Source organism: Triturus cristatus, chromosome 5_1, assembly GCF_964204655.1.
Source record: "Triturus cristatus chromosome 5_1, aTriCri1.1, whole genome shotgun sequence".
In the NCBI taxonomy this organism is placed as follows: Eukaryota; Metazoa; Chordata; class Amphibia; order Caudata; family Salamandridae; genus Triturus; species Triturus cristatus.
Genome location: NC_140587.1, coordinates 27,710,402 through 27,733,485, shown reverse-complemented (window position 1 = coordinate 27,733,485; position 23,084 = coordinate 27,710,402). Strand labels below are relative to the sequence as shown.

The window sequence follows — 23,084 nt, the reverse complement described above, 5'->3', positions numbered from 1 at the left end:
CTAAGTTGAAAAAACAGCTACTGATGCAGGACAACTCTATCTTTGATGGAGTTTCCTTCTCTGTCTTGGCAGAGAAAGAAAATGCACCACAATGTGTGTAATCTCTGGATTTGCCAACATATCTACAATTGATTTACGCATAATATAAATTCAACCTGATGGATTTTGATAGACAATCTGCAGTTTCATTTGCTAACCTGTGATTGCAAGATGTATTTTTTATGTAAACAAATGTGTATTCCACAGTCGAATGTGCCATTGAACCAAAATCAAGAGTCAACTGTGGCTTCGGAGGAATCACCAAAGAGCAGTGCAATGTAAAAGGCTGCTGCTATGATGACAGCAAACCGGGAACCATCTGGTGCTTCAATCCACTTCAGCCGAACGGTAAGGTGCTAAGAAGAAGGACGTCTGTGTTTTCAATTTCAGGTTTCTTGTAAAACAGTTGAGGATATTTTGAAATATTAAATGATTGACTAGATTTGAACAGCGAAATACCCCTCTTTGTAGAACACATGCCAAATTCACATAAGAAACTACTGACACAATGGCCTCCAGCATACTCTCTATGCAGTACAGGAAAGTTTGACTTTGAATACTTCGAAGTTGGTATCACTTCTATGGCCTTCTGTGATAAGCTGGCCTGGTATATGATGTCCACTAATGTAAGCGGGCACCGTGCACCAGTCCATACAACCCTTATGGTGATTTAAGAGGTCTTAGACAACTGTTAAAGCTCTCTAAGTAGTAGCTGTGGAGAGCAGCCTTCAGGCTAAGTCTTGAAGGAGTATAAAGCAGTGTGTTGTATCAGAATGCAATCTTATAGGATAGATTAAATGGAAAAGAACCACACAAAGTATTTTTAATAATATGTATATATTATATGACACTATCTAGTACATTACAAAAGTTCCTAAACCGAGATAGACACAAAGCACACAATACTTTATCAAATAAATCACAGTTAATAGCACTAATGCACAGTGGGCCCCAGAGGGGATCAAAACATATACTAAGAAAGTCGCATAAGAACCACCACTCGAGTCAGGACAATGTCGAGAGGATATAGAATCTAAGGGACCCCAAGGAACCACTAAAGGTGAGTAGATAGGGACCCCCCGGTGAGTGCATGCACTGTGGGAACACTACTGCGGGCTCCGTACAACTCTACGCATAAGTCGCGGTGGAGTTTTAAAGATTAAGGACCCTTCCCTGTCTTCCCAATGATATAACAGAAAATACCCAAAACAACTTTGTCAGATGACGTCAGGTAAATATTCGTAAGATAGCCAATTTGAGAAATATCTATATAAAGAGAATGATAATTTGAATTTTGAAAAAGTCTTAGTGAACAGTAGGATTAAATAAAACACCTGTGTAATAAGTGCTTTGTAGGAAATGAGCAATCATTCTAAAATGTAAAGAGACGAGAGTCTCTGAATCTGACGCATATGTAACCCACTACACATTACCCAGAACAGCTCATCTCATTTTTCTGCCAATTATTGCAGCACTAGTTTGCTCAGGACATAACTGTAACGTATTTGTCCAGTGTAAGGAGGACTTTTCAGCAGATTTCTAGAGGAAAATATTGTTGCATTAATGTAAGAGACTTACTTACTCATTTGAAGGAGGACAGTGAATAAAATCTCACAGGAAATGGTTGATTTCCTTCATGGACTTTTAGCTGCATAGCTAATTTGGGGTTCTGCATATGGCTGATATTCCATGACGTAAAATAATCCAGCTGCTTTACCCATGGTGTCATTGTTGAGTAAATGATGCTAAAACTTGTTGAATATCAGTTGCCTGATCTGAGTGATGGATCTGCCACTAACTCTGTTAGAGACATTACTGTGGCAGTCTGCTGAACAAAGGGAGTCGCCTTTCACTTAAGGATTAGTAACATTTACTTCACCCAGCATATTTGACAGAGTAGACATGCAGTCATTGGCAGTGTACTCCCACTTTGTGGGTGCATCTGTAGTGTCCACACTTTGAGATGGAAATTCCACTAGCGCAGAAAATCCACTGGCAGAGGAGGGCATTTGTGGATTTTCCATTGAAGTGTTTTTGTCCATAGTGCTTATATCTGCTAAGTTGAAAAAACAGCTACTGATGCAGGACAACTCTATCTTTGATGGAGTTTCCTTCTCTGTCTTGGCAGAGAAGGAAAATGCACCACAATGTGTGTAATCTCTGGATTTGCCAACATATCTACAATTGATTTACGCATTATATAAATTCAACCTGATGGATTTTGATAGACAATCTGCAGTTTAATTTGCTAACCTGTGATTGCAAGATGTATTTTTTATGTAAACAAATGTGTTTTCCACAGTCGAATGTGCCATTGAACCAAAATCAAGAGTCAATTGTGGCTTCGGAGGAATCACCAAAGAGCAGTGCAATGTAAAAGGCTGCTGCTATGATGACAGCAAACCGGGAACCATCTGGTGCTTCAATCCACTTCAGCCGAACGGTAAGGTGCTAAGAAGAAGGACGTCTGTGTTTTCAATTTCCGGTTTCTTGTAAAACAGTTGAGGATATTTTGAAATATTAAATGATTGACTAGATTTGAACAGCGAAATACCCCTCTTTGTAGAACACATACCAAATTCACATAAGAAACTAATGACACAATGGCCTCCAGCATACTCTCTATGCAGTACAGGAAAGTTTGACTTTGAATACTTCGAAGTTGGTATCACTTCTATGGCCTTCTGTGATAAGCTGGCCTGGTATATGATGTCAACTAATGTAAGCGGGCACCGTGCACCAGTCCATACAACCCTTATGGTGATTTAAGAGGTCTTAAGACAACTGTTAAAGCTCTCTAAGTAGTAGCTGTGGAGAGCAGCCTTCAGGCTAAGTCTTGAAGGAGTATAAAGCAGTGTGTTGTATCAGAATGCAATCTTATAGGATAGATTAAATGGAAAAGAACCACACAAAGTATTTTTAATAATATGTATATATTATATGACACTATCTAGTACATTACAAAAGTTCCTAAACCGAGATAGACACAAAGCACACAATACTTTATCAAATAAATCACAGTTAATAGCACTAATGCACAGTGGGCCCCAGAGGGGATCAAAACATATACTAAGAAAGTCGCATAAGAACCACCACTCGAGTCAGGACAATGTCGAGAGGATATAGAATCTAAGGGACCCCAAGGAACCACTAAAGGTGAGTAGATAGGGACCCCCCGGTGAGTGCATGCACTGTGGGAACACTACTGCGGGCTCCGTACAACTCTACGCATAAGTCGCGGTGGAGTTTTAAAGATTAAGGACCCTTCCCTGTCTTCCCAAGGATATAACAGAAAATACCCAAAACAACTTTGTCAGATGACGTCAGGTAAATATTCGTAAGATAGCCAATTTGAGAAATATCTATATAAAGAGAATGATAATTTGAATTTTGAAAAAGTCTTAGTGAACAGTAGGATTAAATAAAACACCTGTGTAATGAGTGCTTTGTAGGAAATGAGCAATCATTCTAAAATGTAAAGAGACGAGAGTCTCTGAATCTGACGCATATGTAACCCACTACACATTACCCAGAACAGCTCATCTCATTTTTCTGCCAATTATTGCAGCACTTGTTTGCTCAGGACATAACTGTAACGTATTTGTCCAGTGTAATGAGGACTTTTCAGCAGATTTCTAGAGGAAAATATTGTTGCATTAATGTAAGAGACTTACCTTCTCATTTTGAGGATGACAGTAAAAAAAATCTCACAGGAAATGGTTGATTTCCTTCATGGACTTTTAGCTGCATAGCTAATTTGGGGTTCTGCATATGGCTGATATTCCATGACGTAAAATACTCCAGCTGCTTCACCCATGGTGTCATTGTTGAGTAAATGATGCTAAAACTTGTTGAATATCAGTTGCCTGATCTGAGTGATGGATCTGCCACTAACTCTGTTAGAGATATTACTGTGGCAGTCTGCTGAACAAAGGGAGTCGCCTTTCACTTAAGGATTAGTAACATTTACTTCACCCAGCATGTTTGACAGAGTAGACATGCAGTCATTGGCAGTGTACTCCCACTTTGTGGGTGCATCTGTAGTGTCCACACTTTGAGATGGAAATTCCACTAGCGCAGAAAATCTACTGGCAGAGGAGGGCATTTGTGGATTTTCCATTGAAGTGTCTTTGTCCATAGTGCTTATATCTGCTAAGTTGAAAAAACAGCTACTGATGGAGGACAACTCTATATCTGATGGAGTTTCCTTCTCTGTCTTGGCAGAGAAGGAAAATGCACCACAATGTGTGTAATCTCTGGATTTGCCAACATATCTACAATTGATTTACGCATAATATAAATTCAACCTGATGGATTTTGATAGACAATCTGCAGTTTCATTTGCTAACCTGTGATTGCAAGATGTATTTTTTATGTTATCAAATGTGTTTTCCACAGTCGAATGTGCCATTGAACCAAAATCAAGAGTCAATTGTGGCTTCGGAGGAATCACCAAAGAGCAGTGCAATGTAAAAGGCTGCTGCTATGATGACAGCAAACCGGGAACCATCTGGTGCTTCAATCCTCTCCAGCCAAGTGGTAAGGTGCTAAGAAGAAGGACGTCTGTGTTTTCAATTTCCGTTTTATTGCAAAACAATTGAGGCTATTTTGAAATATCAAATGATTAACTAGATTTGGACACCCAAATTCTCCTCTTTATGGAACACATGCCAAATTCACATAAGAAACTACTAACACAATGGTCTCCACCACACTATCTATGTGGTACAGTAAAGTTTGACTTTGAATAATTCGGAGTTGGCATCACCTGTATGACCTTCTGTAAGAAGCGTGCCTGGTATATGATATCCACTAATGTAAGTGGGCACCTTGCACCGGTCCAGACAACACTTATGGTGATGTAAGAGGTCTTAGACAACCTCAGAAGCTCTCTAAGTGGTAGTGGTGGGGAGCAGCCTTCAGGCTAAGTTTTGAAGGAGTGTAAAGCAGGTTTTTTTACAAGAATGATCGGCGCATTCCCAAACACGTGGGGTATGTCCCCCGGGCATCAGATGTGAAGTCCTTCGAAAAGGTTTCTCAAGATAAAAAGTAGGATGAGGAAGGTTTTTTTAATGAAATTTCAATGAAAACTTTATTGGTGTTTTGACATTATGCAAAGAACTTCATTTCCCATAATCCTTTATGGAAAAACATGTCATTCGAGTTCATTGTGATAATATGTGATCCCAATGCATTTCGGCACTAATGCCTTCGTCAGGGGATTTTCTGAAAATAATAAATGTAGATGATTACTATCATGTGTGTATTACACGAGGGTTTGTTTTTTCCCAGACGTGGTGAAGGTGCGAGAAAGTAAAGAGAAATGAAGAAAAATGGCGAGGTAAAATGATCTAGAAGCGGGAGGCGTTTTGGAAAAAGTGCAAGACCTAGGTGAATAGTCCGTGATATTAGAGTTATTGCGAGTTAGAAAAGTGAAGGAGTAAAAAATTTTTGGGGGCTTATAATAGGACTGTAACTTGTGGTTATCCAGGCGATATTTGGTGCAAACTAGTAATAAAGTCATGTGCAATGTTAAGACGGTTACGGGTGGGAACGGTAAATAAGATGCAAAAAAAAGTAAAGAGGAGTGACCTGATTTGAAGTTGAAAGGTTAAGTTTTGCAAAACGACATTACGCGTGTGGTCATGCATAAGTTTACTAGGGCATAGGGTAATTTTATTAGCGTCTTAAGACATCGTGCAAGTGCTTTTTTAAGGAATTAACGCTTACCGTGTGTTAGTCAAAGAGAGCGAGACCGCCGTTGTTGACTTCCGTGTCGAGATCGTAATCTCGCGATGTGTCGAATGATGTGGCTGTGTATGCTCGACTTGTTATAGCGTGAAGGGATAGAAAAAAAGATATAGAAAAAAGACTAATGGAAAGGGTGATTGGGTTGCGAGTTATAAATCAAAAAAATTTAATAAGAGGGATGTGTTGTGAACTATGGGAAAAAACATACATGTAAATATGAAAAATAAAGCGAGAAGGATGTTAAAAAAATGGTGAGAGAATGTCGCACGGGAACAGAAAGGAGATGATAGTGTGTAACCTGTAACTGCAAATGTTGTGAAAGTGAGAATATGGGAACATTTTCATAGACAATTACTGAACATGACTATGATATGTATTGAAGGGCAGTATTGACATCTGGACCATATTACAAAACGTATCAACATGGTAAAGTTAGGAAACAGAAAATAAGAACAATTCATCATAGGTAACATAAAAATTCCATTCGATCGTTCATTCCGAACGGTTTCATAGAGTTTAAGAGATAAATCCAATAGTTCTCTCGCTGTAACAGGAAGTTATGGTTGTCTCTTCCTTCTTTTCTGGAAATTATTTCGAGAATACAGAATTTGAGCTGGCTGATGTTGTGGCCGGCTTCTAAGAAGTGTTGAGTCACAGTAGATTTCATCTGTTTGGTTCTGATATTAGATTTGTGTTCGTTCAACCTAATCTTGATTTTCCTCTCGGTTTGCCCTACGTAAGTTTTCCCACATGGGCATTTGAGCATGTAAACAACGTTGGCAGTGTCACATGTTGCTGTTAATCTGATTTTGATTTTGTTCCCTTTCATGGGATGGGTAATGTAATCACCTTTAATGACGCTGTTGCAGTTGTTGCAATTTAAACATGGTAAGGTGCCTTTGTGTGTAGAAGATGTAGATGCTTGTTCGGTATGTTTTAGGATTTCTCCAATGTTTCTGTTTCTAGTATAAGCAAAAATGGGTTCTTGGTCGAAGATGTGATTGAAGTCTTGTTCCAACCTTAGTAATTGCCAATGTTTTTTGATTATACGTTTGTAAGGGAGACTCATGGTAGAGAATTTGGAGACGACCGTGAGTTGGTTTTTGGTAGGTTTGATTTGAGTATTGAGAAGTTGGTTCCTACTCATGGATGCTGAACGTTCCTTCGCTTGCTGTAGTACTTGGTCTGGGTAACCGCGAGACCTGAATCTTTGTTCAAGGGTGTTGAGTTGGTCTGTGACTTTGTTAGGATCGGAGACTATTCTTTTGACTCTCAACATTTGTGAGTAGGGAAGGTGTTGTTTAAGAGGTTGAGGATGAAAGCTTTGATAGTGGAGGGTATTGTTTCTGTCTGTAGTTTTTCTGTATAGGTCTGTTTCAAATCCAGTGGATTTTTTGGTGATTTGCACATCCAGAAATGAAATAGAATGTGGATGGATGTTGAAGGTAAATTGTATGCGTTGATCCACTTGATTGAGTTTCTCTAATTGATTTTGGAGAATGTTCACAGAGCCTTTCCATATGATGAAAATGTCATCTATGAATCTGAGGTATAATTTCAGATGATTTTTCCATGTTTGTATTGTTAAGATGTTGTCCTCCTCGAAATGATTCATAAAGATATTCGCATAGGCGGGTGCTGCGCAATTTCCCATAGAAGTTCCGGTTAGTTGTTGGAACCATTCGTCATTGCATTTGAAATAGCTGTGTAGGAGGGTAAATTGCATTAGTTCCATGAGAAAGACTTGTAGATTGTGTTGGTAATCAGTGTGTAACAAAGCTTGTTCAATAGCCTCCAGTCCTAATTGATGGGGGATAGAAGTATATAGTGAATTGACATCCACTGTGCATAGAGTGATTTCTTCGTTCTCTGTAATGATGATTTGATTTAGTTTCAAGATAAAATCGGTGGTGTCTTTGATAAAAGATCTCATGGTGTTGACACTGGGCTGTAAATAACGATCAAGGAATTTTCCTACTGGTTCATGAAGACTCCCACATGTAGTGACAATTGGTCGACATGGTGGTTTTATAGGATTTTTGTGAATTTTTGGTACCAAAAATAGTGTAGGACTTTTAGGATTCGGGTGTAGTAGAAATTGTTTAACTTTTTCATTGATGATACCCCTTTCCATGGCATTTTGAACAATGGTTTGTAAAATTTGCATATATTGTACTGTGGGGTTGGATTCCAGTTTCATGTAGGTATTCGAGTCCTGCAGGTGTGCTGTTATCTGGGAGTTGTAATAACTGGTGTTTAGAATGACCAGGGCTCCTCCTTTGTCAGCTTTAGTACAAGTTATGTCTGCTTTCTGTGCTATTGTTTTTAGAATACCTAGTTCTTTAGATGAAAGGTTATTCTGTTTGGATCTTTTCCGACTGTTGAGTTTGGCTATATCATTTTTAACCAGTGATTCAAACAAGTCCAGACTTTTGTGACTGATCGGTGAGACAAAGGTGGTTTTTACATGTAACCCTTTAAGAAGATCTTCTTCTTGTTCTTTGGAGGATTCAAACACATTGTCAACAAAAGTGACGTAGTCTGAGTTTTCTCATCAATTTAAAAAAACTGATGTTGAGTTCAAGAGAATTGGTGCCCGTAGTTGGTACAAAGGATGTACCTTTTTGAAGAATTTTTAATTCGATGTCCTTGAAATGGTAATCCGAGATGTTGATGACCAGATTCTCTATTGATTCCCTCTCTTGGACTTGTCTTTCTTGGCTGTCATTGTGCGCGTTTGTGGTTGTTCCTTGTCTTTGTCCTTGTTTTTTTCTTTGGCTCCTCCTGGGTCGTCTTGTTCTGTGTGGCCTGCCTCTAAAAAAGGCACGTCTTTAGTGGTTAAGTTGGTACTTGATGTAGATGTAGATGGTATGCTGATAGAAGAATTTGTTGGAGTTTTGTCTCTGTTGGGATTTTTTCTTGGCTGTTGGGTGAATTCATTGTCTGAAGACGTGCCTTTTTTAGAGGCAGGCCACACAGAACAAGACGACCCAGGAGGAGCCAAAGAAAAAAACAAGGACAAAGACAAGGAACAACCACAAACGCGCACAATGACAGCCAAGATCTCGGATTACCATTTCAAGGACATCGAATTAAAAATTCTTCAAAAAGGTACATCCTTTGTACCAACTACGGGCACCAATTCTCTTGAACTCAACATCAGTTTTCTTAAATTGATGAGAAAACTCAGACTACGTCACTTTTTTGACAATGTGTTTGAATCCTCCAAAGAACAAGAAGAAGATCTTCTTAAAGGGTTACATGTAAAAAGTACCTTTGTCTCACCGATCAGTCACAAAAGTCTGGACTTGTTTGAATCACTGGTTAAAAATGATATAGCCAAACTCAACAGTCGGAAAAGATCCAAACAGGATAACCTTTCATCTAAAGAACTAGGTATTCTAAAAACAATAGCACAGAAAGCAGACATAACTTGTACTAAAGCTGACAAAGGAGGAGCCCTGGTCATTCTAAACACCAGTTATTACAACTCCCAGATAACAGCACACCTGCAGGACTCGAATACCTACATGAAACTGGAATCCAACCCCACAGTACAATATATGCAAATTTTACAAACCATTGTTCAAAATGCCATGGAAAGGGGTATCATCAATGAAAAAGTTAAAAAATTTCTACTACACCCGAATCCTAAAAGTCCTACACTATTTTTGGTACCAAAAATTCACAAAAATCCTATAAAACCACCATGTCGACCAATTGTCACTACATGTGGGAGTCTTCATGAACCAGTAGGAAAATTCCTTGATCGTTATTTACAGCCCAGTGTCAACACCATGAGATCTTTTATCAAAGATACCACCGATTTTCTCTTGAAACTAAATCAAATCATCATTACAGAGAACGAAGAAATCACACTATGCACAGTGAATGTCAATTCACTATATACTTCTATCCTCCATCAATTAGGACTGGAGGCTATTGAACAAGCTTTGTTACACACTGATTACCAACACAATCTACAAGTCTTTCTCATGGAACTAATGCAATTTACCCTCCTACACAGCTATTTCAAATGCAATGATGAATGGTTCCAACAACTAACCGGAACTTCTATGGGAAATTGCGCAGCACCCGCCTATGCGAATATCTTTATGAATCGTTTCGAGGAGGACAACATCTTAACAATACAAACAGGGAAAAATCATCTGAAAATATAACTCAGATTCATAGATGACATTTTCATCATATGGAAAGGCTCTGTGAACATTCTCCAAAATCAATTAGAGAAACTCAATCAAGTGGATCAACGCATACAATTTACCTTCAACATCCATCCACATTCTATTTCATTTCTGGATGTGCAAATCACCAAAAAATCCACTGGATTTGAAACAGACCTATACAGAAAAACTACAGACAGAAACAATACCCTCCACTATCAAAGCTTTCATCCTCAACCTCTTAAACAACACCTTCCCTACTCACAAATGTTGAGAGTCAAAAGAATAGTCTCCGATCCTATCAAAGTCACAGACCAACTCAACACCCTTGAACAAAGATTCAGGTCTCGCGGTTACCCAGATCAAGTACTACAGCAAGCGAAGGAACGTTCAGCATCCATGAGTAGGAACCAACTTCTCAACACTCAAATCAAACCTACCAAAAACCAACTCACGGTCGTCTCCAAATTCTCTACCATGAGTCTCCCTTACAAACGTATAATCAAAAAACATTGGCAATTACTAAGGTTGGAAAAAGACTTCAATCACATCTTCGACCAAGAACCCATTTTTGCTTATACTAGAAACAGAAACATTGGAGAAATCCTAAAACATACCGAACAAGCATCTACATCTTCTACACACAAAGGCACCTTACCATGTTTAAATTGCAACAACTGCAACAGCGTCATTAAAGGTGATTACATTACCCATCCCATGAAAGGGAACAAAATCAAAATCAGATTAACAGCAACATGTGACACTGCCAACGTTGTTTACATGCTCAAATGCCCATGTGTGAAAACTTACGTTGGGCAAACGGAGAGGAAAATCAAGATTAGGTTGAACGAACACAAATCTAATATCAGAACCAAACAGATGAAATCTACTGTGACTCAACACTTCTTAGAAGCCGGCCACAACATCAGCCAGCTCAAATTCTGTATTCTCGAAATAATTTCCAGAAAAGAAGGAAGAGACAACCATAACTTCCTGTTACAGCGAGAGAACTATTGGATTTATCTCTTAAACTCTGTGAAACCGTTCGGAATGAACGATCGAATGGAATTTTTATGTTACCTATGATGAATTGTTCTTATTTTCTGTTTCCTAACTTTACCATGTTGATACGTTTTGTAATATGGTCCAGATGTCAATACTGCCCTTCAATACATATCATAGTCATGTTCAGTAATTGTCTATGAAAATGTTCCCATATTCTCACTTTCACAACATTTGCAGTTACAGGTTACACACTATCATCTCCTTTCTGTTCCCGTGCGACATTCTCTCACCATTTTTTTTTAACATCCTTCTCGCTTTATTTTTCATATTTACATGTATGTTTTTTCCCATAGTTCACAACACATCCCTCTTATTAAATTTTTTTGATTTATAACTCGCAACCCAATCACCCTTTCCATTAGTCTTTTTTCTATATCTTTTTTTCTATCCCTTCACGCTATAACAAGTCGAGCATACACAGCCACATCATTCGACACATCGCGAGATTACGATCTCGACACGGAAGTCAACAACGGCGGTCTCGCTCTCTTTGACTAACACACGGTAAGCGTTAATTCCTTAAAAAAGCACTTGCACGATGTCTTAAGACGCTAATAAAATTACCCTATGCCCTAGTAAACTTATGCATGACCACACGCGTAATGTCGTTTTGCAAAACTTAACCTTTCAACTTCAAATCAGGTCACTCCTCTTTACTTTTTTTTGCATCTTATTTACCGTTCCCACCCGTAACCGTCTTAACATTGCACATGACTTTATTACTAGTTTGCACCAAATATCGCCTTGATAACCACAAGTTACAGTCCTATTATAAGCCCCAAACATTTTTTTACTCCTTCACTTTTCTAACTCGCAATAACTCTAATATCACAGACTATTCACCTAGGTCTTGCACTTTTTCCAAAACGCCTCCCGCTTCTAGATCATTTTACCACGCCATTTTTCTTCATTTCTCTTTACTTTCTCGCACCTTCACCACGTCTGGGAAAAAACAAACCCTCGTGTAATACACACATGATAGTAATCATCTACATTTATTATTTTCAGAAAATCCCCTGACGAAGGCATTAGTGCCGAAATGCATTGGGATCACATATTATCACAATGAACTCAAATGACATGTTTTTCCATAAAAGATTATGGAAAATGAAGTTCTTTGCATAATGTCAAAACACCAATAAAGTTTTCATTGAAATTTCATAAAAAAACCTTCCTCATCCTACTTTTTATCTTGAGAAACCTTTTCGAAGGACTTCACATCTGATGCCTGGGGGACATACCCCACGTGTTTGGGAATGCGCCAATCATCCATAGCTACACTCTCATTCGGTGAGTGATACCCTGGAGCACGATACATCTTTCAACAACCTAGGTAGTGCGCTCACTATACCCCTTGTCCAGTGTTTTACAAGAATGCAATCTTATAGTATAGATTAAATGAAAATGAACCACATACATTATTTTTTTAAATATGCATTTATTATATGACACTATCTAGTATGTTACAGTATCTCCTATATCGAGATAGACACAAAGCACGAAATACTTTTGCAAAGAAATCACAGTAAATAGCATTAATGCACAGTGGGACCAAGGGTGTGACCAAACCACATCCTAAGAAAGTGGTATAAGAACCACGACTCGAGTCAGGACAATTTTGAGAGGAGTATAGGAATTATAGTCAGGATAGGAATTTTGAAAATGAAAGACACTTCCCAGTGGGCCCTGAAGAAAAACTGTAGAAGATAGAAGGTTGGAGAGGCACCTCACCCATGCCTACCATAGCACCCATGTTACCTATATTTGATGTACAGCTCCCATTCACTTTCTTAGCCTTATCCCTAGTAGTAGTATGAGAATTTACATTATCACTAATTCACCCACAATCAGTGTCTTTAACTTCTGAGCTCAAAGGAGCAGCGGGATCAAACAAATTAGCACATGCAATATAAAGAGCCACAGTTAGTCAAAAGTTAGAATTGGTTTTGGCAGAATCACTTGTTACTGTTGGAGAGTTGTACACCACCAGCTCATTGTTAGTTATGCCTCTAGGTTCTACATTACGGTCAATATTTTGATTACGGGTCGGAGATATAATGTAGATTTCCTCTAGAGTTTCTACTTCAGGAAACTACCAGCCACTCCCCACCTTGATTTGGATAAATTATCACAGCCACTAAGTAAACTTCCAACTTCTTGTATTAATGTTTGGTATATCAATAGCCACACAGTTCGCTTGTGTGAGTGATGCAATCTTTTTGGCTGACTTCAGGGACTTCACTAGGGCTACCCTTAGCCTTCCATTTGCCCATATTCCAAGGAGACCTCTATCAGATAACCAGACGACACATAAACCAAGGAGCAAACCTTATGAGAACAGTAGCAGATAAATGGGTAAAACATTCCCTTTGATTTTATGACAGCTGACCCAAACAATAATGAAAGAATAAAAGGACTACAGTACCTGCTGCATTTGTGCTTCAGCAAATTAGTTTACATCAAAAACCCATAGCATTATTCCGAGAGCCAAGTTTGGTGGCCCAGCCCAGGCTCTTCTGGGATCTGCCAGATTGTGGGCAGCATGCGTCCGTTGCCGCGGGACAGCGGCACAATTTGCAGCATGAGAGGTGCCGCAGGGCATGCTTGGGAGTGTAGTTCTACCTTTCCTTGGTTGCTCCACACACAGAATGGCACCCTAGATGGCAGCAGGCTCCACAGACTTCACCAGCGCCGCAGGACAGTGGCATACTTTTCAGTGCGAAATGGGCCGCAGGGCAGGCAGGGTAGGGTAGTTCCTCCTCTCCCTGGTCGCTCCACACGCACAGTCGCAACTCAGATGGCAGCAGGCTCCACAGACTTCACCAGCACCGCTGGACAGTGGCATACTTTTCAGTGCGAAATGGGCCGCAGGGCAGGCAGGGTAGGGTAGTTCCTCCTCTCCCTGGTCGCTCCACACGCACAGTCGCAACTCAGATGGCAGCAGGCTCAGCAGACTTCACACAATTGATATAATATTAAGATATAATATATTTGCAGCGTCATAAATAAGTTTTTGGACCTAAAAAGTCACATTGACAAAATTGTTTAACTATATCAAAAAAAAAAAAGTCATGTCAGCTACTGTGTTTTGCCCAAATGAACACTCATTTGTTGATGATCCATTTCTAAAGGGCTGAACTCATTTCCCGTCAGCTGGCTGCACACATTTACCAAACCCCGCCCGGGACTGTGGGTTGTCGTGCGTCATTACAGATGTTACAGTCTCTGCACATAAACCAGCTGCTTGTCCAATAACCATTAGTCATAGCTGATTCCTATCAGTTAGTTATCAATATCAGTTAGTGACTCAAACACATCACAAGAGACACAAAAGAGTTTATTGGTCTGGGAAGTAACATTAAACGTTATGTTTTACCTACTTTTACATGTGTTTGTTTTTAGGTCTAAATCGTCCAACTGCCTGCCAATGATATTGGAAATACGGCTCAGTTCATTATATTTTTACTTTTTGTGTACGAATAGACAGTGAATGTTTCATTTTTATTCCAGTTTTGAGTGTTTTGGCACAAATTTAAATGTGCATGTATAAATGAGTACCAGAGAAGTACTACATGGCTTACTCAGCATTACTTTGTAGTTAAACACTATAGAGTCCAAATCTTTATAAAAATGAGTTTTAAACTGGGAGAAACACATTTGAAAATCAAGTAATAATTCTGGTCCTTTTCACTGACAGAATCAAAGGTCCAGGTTTATAAACATTTCATGCAGTGCAGCAAGGCAACTCAGTGGCTGCATTACGTTTTATTGAGACATCAATAAAGCACCATATTTACAGAAACGTGGTGCTTTTCTGCTGCCTACTTTTTCTAATGCCTGGAACCCATGAAGGCATTATTGGAAGCCAAGTGTGCCCGCCTTATAGTAGGGAATGTTTTTCTGCGTGAAAAAGGGAAACTTCCTGCACCAAACCAATCATTAAAGGCATTTTCCTTTTTCTCAATGGGGTGTGGAATGCATTATACAAAGCAAAAGGAAGTCACAGGGAGAAATAGATACATTTCTCCTCTTTAAGCCTAAACGGCTTGCTAGTTTAAAAATATCTTGGACTAGAACAACAATCATAGTGATTCACATCTACCTTTGCTGAACTTACAACAAAGATTCAGAAAGGTAGAGTTTTCACGCTAAACTTTTCTTTACCACGTCAAATTTCAACTGTGATTGGGCTTTGAAGCTGCTGTGTGAGACAATATTTCAAATGTCCATGCTTTCATATATGACATTTAACTAAGCAATCATTGTATGCCACAATGATATAACAGAAAATCCTGAAAACAAATTTGTCAAATCATATCAGATAAATATTCATAAGATAGCCAATTTGAGAAATATCTATACAAAGAGAAGGATAATTTGAATTTGGAAAAACCTTAGTGAAAAGTAGAACTAAATAAAGCAGCTTTGCATTGAGTGCTTTGTAGGATATGAGCAATAATTCTAAAATGTACAGTGATGAGAGTCTCTGAATCTGACGCATATGTAACCCACTACACATTCCCCAGAACAGCTCATCTCATTTTTCTACCAATTATTTCAACACTAGTTTGCTCAGGACAAAACTGTAAAGTATTTGTCTAATTTAAAGAGTACTTTTCAGCAGATTTCTGAAGAAAACTATTATTATACTTATGTAATAGACTTACGTTCTCATTTGGAGGAGGACAGGAAATAACATCGGACAGGAAATGGTTGATTTCCTGCATGGACTTCTAGCTGCATAGACACTTTGGGGTGCTGCATATGGCTGATATTCCCTCACATAAAATACTCCAGCTGCTTCACCCATGGTGTCATTATTGAGTAAATGATGCTAAAACTGGTTGAATATCAGTTGCCTGATCTGAGTGATGGATCTGCCACTAACTCTATTAGAGTCATTACTGTGGCAGTCTGCTGAGCAAAGGGAGTCGCCTTTCACTTAAGGATTAGTAACATTTACTTCACCCAGCATGTTAGACAGAGTAGACATTCAGTCTTTGGCAGTGTACTCCCACTTTGTGGGGGCATCTGTAGTGTCCACACTTTGAGATGCAACCTCCACTAGCGCAGAAAATCCACTGGCAGAGGAGGGCATTTGTGGATTTTCCATTGAAGTGTCTTTGTCCATACTGCTTAGATCTGCCTGGGTGAAAAAACAGATACTGATGCAGGACAACTCTATCTTTGATGGAGTTTCCAACTCTGTCTTGGCAGAGAAGGAAAATGCACCACAATGTGTGTAATCTCTGGATTTTGCTCACAGATCTACAGTAGAGTTATGTATAATATAAATTCAACCTGATGGATTTTGTTAGACAATCTGCAGTTTCATTTGCTAACCTGTGATTGCAAGATGTATTTTTATGTAAACAAATGTGTATTCCACAGTCGAATGTGCCATTGAACCAAAATCAAGAGTCAATTGTGGCTACGAAGGAATCACCAAAGAGCAGTGCAATGTAAAAGGCTGCTGCTATGATGACAGCAAACCGGGAACCATCTGGTGCTTCAATCGACTTCAGCCGAACGGTAAGGTGCTAAGAAGAAGGACGTCTGTGTTTTCAATTTCCAGTTTCTTGTAAAACAGTTGAGGATATTTTGAAATATTAAATGATTGACTAGAGTTGAACAGCGAAATACCCCTCTTTGTAGAACACATGCCAAATTCACATAAGAAACTACTGACACAATGGCCTCCAGCATACTCTCTATGCAGTACAGGAAAGCTTGACTTTGGATACTTCGAAGTTGGTATCACTTCTATGGCCTTCTGTGATAAGCTGGCCTGGTATATGATGTCCACTAATGTAAGCGGGCACCGTGCACCAGTCCATACAACCCTTATGGTGATGTAAGAGGTCTTAAGACAACTGTTAAAGCTCTCTAAGTAGTAGCTGTGGAGAGCAGCCTTCAGGCTAAGTCTTGAAGGAGTATAAAGCAGTGTGTTGTATCAGAATGCAATCTTATAGGATAGATTAAATGGAAAAGAACCACACAAAGTATTTTTAATAATATGTATATATTATATGACACTATCTAGTACATTACAAAAGTTCCTAAACCGAGATAGACACAAAGCACACAATACTTTATCAAATAAATCACAGTTAATAGCACTAATGCACAGTGGGCCCCAGAGGGGATCAAAACATATACTAAGAAAGTCGCATAAGAACCACCACTCGAGTCAGGACAATGTCGAGAGGATATAGAATCTAAGGGACCCCAAGGAACCACTAAAGATGAGTAGATAGGGACCCCCCGGTTAGTGCATGCACTGTGGGAACACTACTGCGGGCTCCGTACAACTCTACGCATAAGTCGCGGTGGAGTTTTAAAGATTAAGGACACTTCCCTGTCTTCCCAATGATATAACAGAAAATACCCAAAACAACTTTGTCAGATGACGTCAGGTAAATATTCGTAAGATAGCCAATTTGAGAAATATCTATATAAAGAGAATGATAATTTGAATTTTGAAAAAGTCTTAGTGAACAGTAGGATTAAATAAAACACCTGTGTAATGAGTGCTTTGTAGGAAATGAGCAATCATTCTAAAATGTAAAGAGACAAGAGTCTCTGAATCTGACGCATATGTAACCCACTACACATTACCCAGAACAGCTCATCTCATTTTTCTGCCAATTATTGCAGCACTAGTTTGCTCAGGACATAACTGTAACATATTTGTCCAGTGTAAGGAGGACTTTTCAGCAGCTTTCTAGAGGAAAATATTGTTGCATTAATGTAAGAGACTTACCTTCTCATTTTGAGGATGACAGTAAAAAAAATCTCACAGGAAATGGTTGATTTCCTTCATGGACTTTTAGCTGCATAGCTAATTTGGGGTTCTGCATATGGCTGATATTCCATGACGTAAAATACTCCAGCTGCTTCACCCATGGTGTCATTGTTGAGTAAATGATGCTAAAACTTGTTGAATATCAGTTGCCTGATCTGAGTGATGGATCTGCCACTAACTCTGTTAGAGACATTACTGTGGCAGTCTGCTGCACAAAGGGAGTCGCCTTTCACTTAAGGATTAGTAACATTTACTTCACCCACCATGTTTGACAGAGTAGACATGCAGTCATTGGCAGTGTACTCCCACTTTGTGGGTGCATCTGTAGTGTCCACACTTTGAGATGGAAATTCCACTAGCGCAGAATATCCACTGGCAGAGGAGGGCATTTGTGGATTTTCCATTGAAGTGTCTTTGTCCATAGTGCTTATATCTGCTAAGTTGAAAAAACAGCTACTGATGGAGGACAACTCTATCTCTGATGGAGTTTCCTTCTCTGTCTTGGCAGAGAAGGAAAATGCACCACAATGTGTGTAATCTCTGGATTTGCCAACATATCTACAATTGATTTACGCATAATATAAATTCAACCTGATGGATTTTGATAGACAATCTGCAGTTTCATTTGCTAACCTGTGATTGCAAGATGTATTTTTTATGTTATCAAATGTGTTTTCCACAGTCGAATGTGCCATTGAACCAAAATCAAGAGTCAATTGTGGCTTCGGAGGAATCACCAAAGAGCAGTGCAATGTAAAAGGCTGCTGCTATGATGACAGCAAACCGGGAACCATCTGGTGCTTCAATCCTCTCCAGCAAAATGGTAAGGTGCTAAGAAGAAGGACGTCTGTGTTTTCAATTTCTGTTTTATTGCAAAACAATTGAGGCTATTTTGAAATATCAAATGATTAACTAGATTTGGACACCCAAATTCTCCTCTTTATGGAACACAAGCCACATTCACATAAGAAACTACTAACACAATGGCCTCCAGCATACTCTCTATGCAGTACAGGAAAGCTTGACTTTGAATACTTCGAAGTTGGTATCACTTCTATGGCCTTCTGTGATAAGCTGGCCTGGTATATGATGTCCACTAATGTAAGCGGGCACCGTGCACCAGTCCATACAACCCTTATGGTGATTTAAGAGGTCTTAGACAACTGTTAAAGCTCTCTAAGTAGTAGCTGTGGAGAGCAGCCTTCAGGCTAAGTCTTGAAGGAGTATAAAGCAGTGTGTTGTATCAGAATGCAATCTTATAGGATAGATTAAATGGAAAAGAACCACACAAAGTATTTTTAATAATATGTATATATTATATGACACTATCTAGTACATTACAAAAGTTCCTAAACCGAGATAGACACAAAGCACACAATACTTTATCAAATAAATCACAGTTAATAGCACTAATGCACAGTGGGCCCCAGAGGGGATCAAAACATATACTAAGAAAGTCGCATAAGAACCACCACTCGAGTCAGGACAATGTTGAGAGGATATAGAATCTAAGGGACCCCAAGGAACCACTAAAGATAAGTAGATAGGGACCCCCCGGTGAGTGCATGCACTGTGGGAACACTACTGCGGGCTTCGTACAACTCTACGCATAAGTCGCGGTGGAGTTTTAAAGATTAAGGACCCTTCCCTGTCTTCCCAATGATATAACAGAAAATACCCAAAACAACTTTGTCAGATGACGTCAGGTAAATATTCGTAAGATAGCCAATTTGAGAAATATCTATATAAAGAGAATGATAATTTGAATTTTGAAAAAGTCTTAGTGAACAGTAGGATTAAATAAAACACCTGTGTAATGAGTGCTTTGTAGGAAATGAGCAATCATTCTAAAATGTAAAGAGACGAGGGTCTCTGAATCTGACGCATATGTAACCCACTACACATTACCCAGACCAGCTCATCTCATTTTTCTGCCAATTATTGCAGCACTAGTTTGCTCAGGACATAACTGTAACGTATTTGTCCAGTGTAAGGAGGACTTTTCAGCAGATTTCTAGAGGAAAATATTGCTGCATTAATGTAAGAGACTTACCTACTCATTTGAAGGAGGACAGTGAATAAAATCTCACAGGAAATGGTTGATTTCCTTCATGGACTTTTAGCTGCATAGCTAATTTGGGGTTCTGCATATGGCTGATATTCCATGACGTAAAATAATCCAGCTGCTTCACCCATGGTGTCATTGTTGAGTAAATGATGCTAAAACTTGTTGAATATCAGTTGCCTGATCTGAGTGATGGATCTGCCACTAACTCTGTTAGAGACATTACTGTGGCAGTCTGCTGCACAAAGGGAGTCGCCTTTCACTTAAGGATTAGTAACATTTACTTCACCCAGCATATTTGACAGAGTAGACATGCAGTCATTGGCAGTGTACTCCCACTTTGTGGGTGCATCTGTAGTGTCCACACTTAGAGATGGAAATTCCACTAGCGCAGAAAATCCACTGGCAGAGGAGGGCATTTGTGGATTTTCCATTGAAGTGTTTTTGTCCATAATGCTTATATCTGCTAAGTTGAAAAAACAGCTACTGATGCAGGACAACTCTATCTTTGATGGAGTTTCCTTCTCTGTCTTGGCAGAGAAGGAAAATGCACCACAATGTGTGTAATCTCTGGATTTGCCAAGATATCTACAATTGATTTACGCATTATATAAATTCAACCTGATGGATTTTGATAGACAATCTGCAGTTTAATTTGCTAACCTGTGATTGCAAGATGTATTTTTTATGTAAACAAATGTGTTTTCCACAGTCGAATGTGCCATTGAACCAAAATCAAGAGTCAATTGTGGCTTCGGAGGAATCACCAAAGAGCAGTGCAATGTAAAAGGCTGCTGCTATGATGACAGCAAACCGGGAACCATCTGGTGCTTCAATCCACTTCAGCCGAACGGTAAGGTGCTAAGAAGAAGGACGTCTGTGTTTTCAATTTCCGGTTTCTTGTAAAACAGTTGAGGATATTTTGAAATATTAAATGATTGACTAGATTTGAACAGCGAAATACCCCTCTTTGTAGAACACATGCCAAATTCACATAAGAAACTACTGACACAATGACCTCCACCATACTATCTATGCAGTACAGGAAAGTTTGACTTTGAATACTTCGAAGTTGGTATCACTTCTATGGCCTTCTGTGATAAGCTGGCCTGGTATATGATGTCCACTAATGTAAGCGGGCACCGTGCACCAGTCCATACAACCCTTATGGTGATTTAAGAGGTCTTAGACAACTGTTAAAGCTCTCTAAGTAGTAGCTGTGGAGAGCAGCCTTCAGGCTAAGTCTTGAAGGAGTATAAAGCAGTGTGTTGTATCAGAATGAAATCTTATAGGATAGATTAAATGGAAAAGAACCACACAAAGTATTTTTAATAATATGTATATATTATATGACACTATCTAGTACATTACAAAAGTTCCTAAACCGAGATAGACACAAAGCACACAATACTTTATCAAATAAATCACAGTTAATAGCACTAATGCACAGTGGGCCCCAGAGGGGATCAAAACATATACTAAGAAAGTCGCATAAGAACCACCACTCGAGTCAGGACAATGTCGAGAGGATATAGAATCTAAGGGACCCCAAGGAACCACTAAAGGTGAGTAGATAGGGACCCCCCGGTGAGTGCATGCACTGTGGGAACACTACTGCGGGCTCCGTACAACTCTACGCATAAGTCGCGGTGGAGTTTTAAAGATTAAGGACCCTTCCCTGTCTTCCCAAGGATATAACAGAAAATACCCAAAACAACTTTGTCAGATGACGTCAGGTAAATATTCGTAAGATAGCCAATTTGAGAAATATCTATATAAAGAGAATGATAATTTGAATTTTGAAAAAGTCTTAGTGAACAGTAGGATTAAATAAAACACCTGTGTAATGAGTGCTTTGTAGGAAATGAGCAATCATTCTAAAATGTAAAGAGACGAGAGTCTCTGAATCTGACGCATATGTAACCCACTACACATTACCCAGAACAGCTCATCTCATTTTTCTGCCAATTATTGCAGCACTTGTTTGCTCAGGACATAACTGTAACGTATTTGTCCAGTGTAATGAGGACTTTTCAGCAGATTTCTAGAGGAAAATATTGTTGCATTAATGTAAGAGACTTACCTTCTCATTTTGAGGATGACAGTAAAAAAAATCTCACAGGAAATGGTTGATTTCCTTCATGGACTTTTAGCTGCATAGCTAATTTGGGGTTCTGCATATGGCTGATATTCCATGACGTAAAATACTCCAGCTGCTTCACCCATGGTGTCATTGTTGAGTAAATGATGCTAAAACTTGTTGAATATCAGTTGCCTGATCTGAGTGATGGATCTGCCACTAACTCTGTTAGAGACATTACTGTGGCAGTCTGCTGAAAAAGGGAGTTGCCTTTCACTTAAGGATTAGTAACATTTACTTCACCCAGCATGTTTGACAGAGTAGACATGCAGTCATTGGCAGTGTACTCCCACTTTGTGGGTGCATCTGTAGTGTCCACACTTTGAGATGGAAATTCCACTAGCGCAGAAAATCTACTGGCAGAGGAGGGCATTTGTGGATTTTCCATTGAAGTGTCTTTGTCCATAGTGCTTATATCTGCTAAGTTGAAAAAACAGCTACTGATGGAGGACAACTCTATCTCTGATGGAGTTTCCTTCTCTGTCTTGGCAGAGAAGGAAAATGCACCACAATGTGTATAATCTCTGGATTTGCCAACATATCTACAATTGATTTACGCATAATATAAATTCAACCTGATGGATTTTGATAGACAATCTGCAGTTTCATTTGCTAACCTGTGATTGCAAGATGTATTTTTTATGTAAACAAATGTGTTTTCCACAGTCGAATGTGCCATTGAACCAAAATCAAGAGTCAATTGTGGCTTCGGAGGAATCACCAAAGAGCAGTGCAATGTAAAAGGCTGCTGCTATGATGACAGCAAACCGGGAACCATCTGGTGCTTCAATCCTCTCCAGCCAAATGGTAAGGTGCTAAGAAGAAGGACGTCTGTGTTTTCAATTTCCAGTTTCTTGTAAAACAGTTGAGGATATTTTGAAATATTAAATGATTGACTAGATTTGAACAGCGAAATACCCCTCTTTGTAGAACACATGCCAAATTCACATAAGAAACTACTGACACAATGGCCTCCAGCATACTCTCTATGCAGCACAGGAAAGCTTGACTTTGAATACTTCGAAGTTGGTATCA

At 39.2% G+C, this 23,084-nt stretch overlaps 1 protein-coding gene across 1 annotated transcript in view; it reads left to right on the top strand.

Annotated features, from left to right (window-relative positions):
• LOC146829994 (uncharacterized) overlaps positions 1-23,084 on the top strand; it is a 135,976-nt gene that overhangs the window by 48,856 nt on the left and 64,036 nt on the right. Inside the window, exons 16-22 of the mRNA XM_085604237.1 lie at positions 247-387; positions 2,342-2,482; positions 4,438-4,578; positions 16,431-16,571; positions 18,527-18,667; positions 20,622-20,762; positions 22,716-22,856. Coding sequence (XP_085460363.1) covers positions 247-387; positions 2,342-2,482; positions 4,438-4,578; positions 16,431-16,571; positions 18,527-18,667; positions 20,622-20,762; positions 22,716-22,856 — 987 coding nt within the window. The remainder of the gene's footprint in view (positions 1-246; positions 388-2,341; positions 2,483-4,437; positions 4,579-16,430; positions 16,572-18,526; positions 18,668-20,621; positions 20,763-22,715; positions 22,857-23,084) is intronic.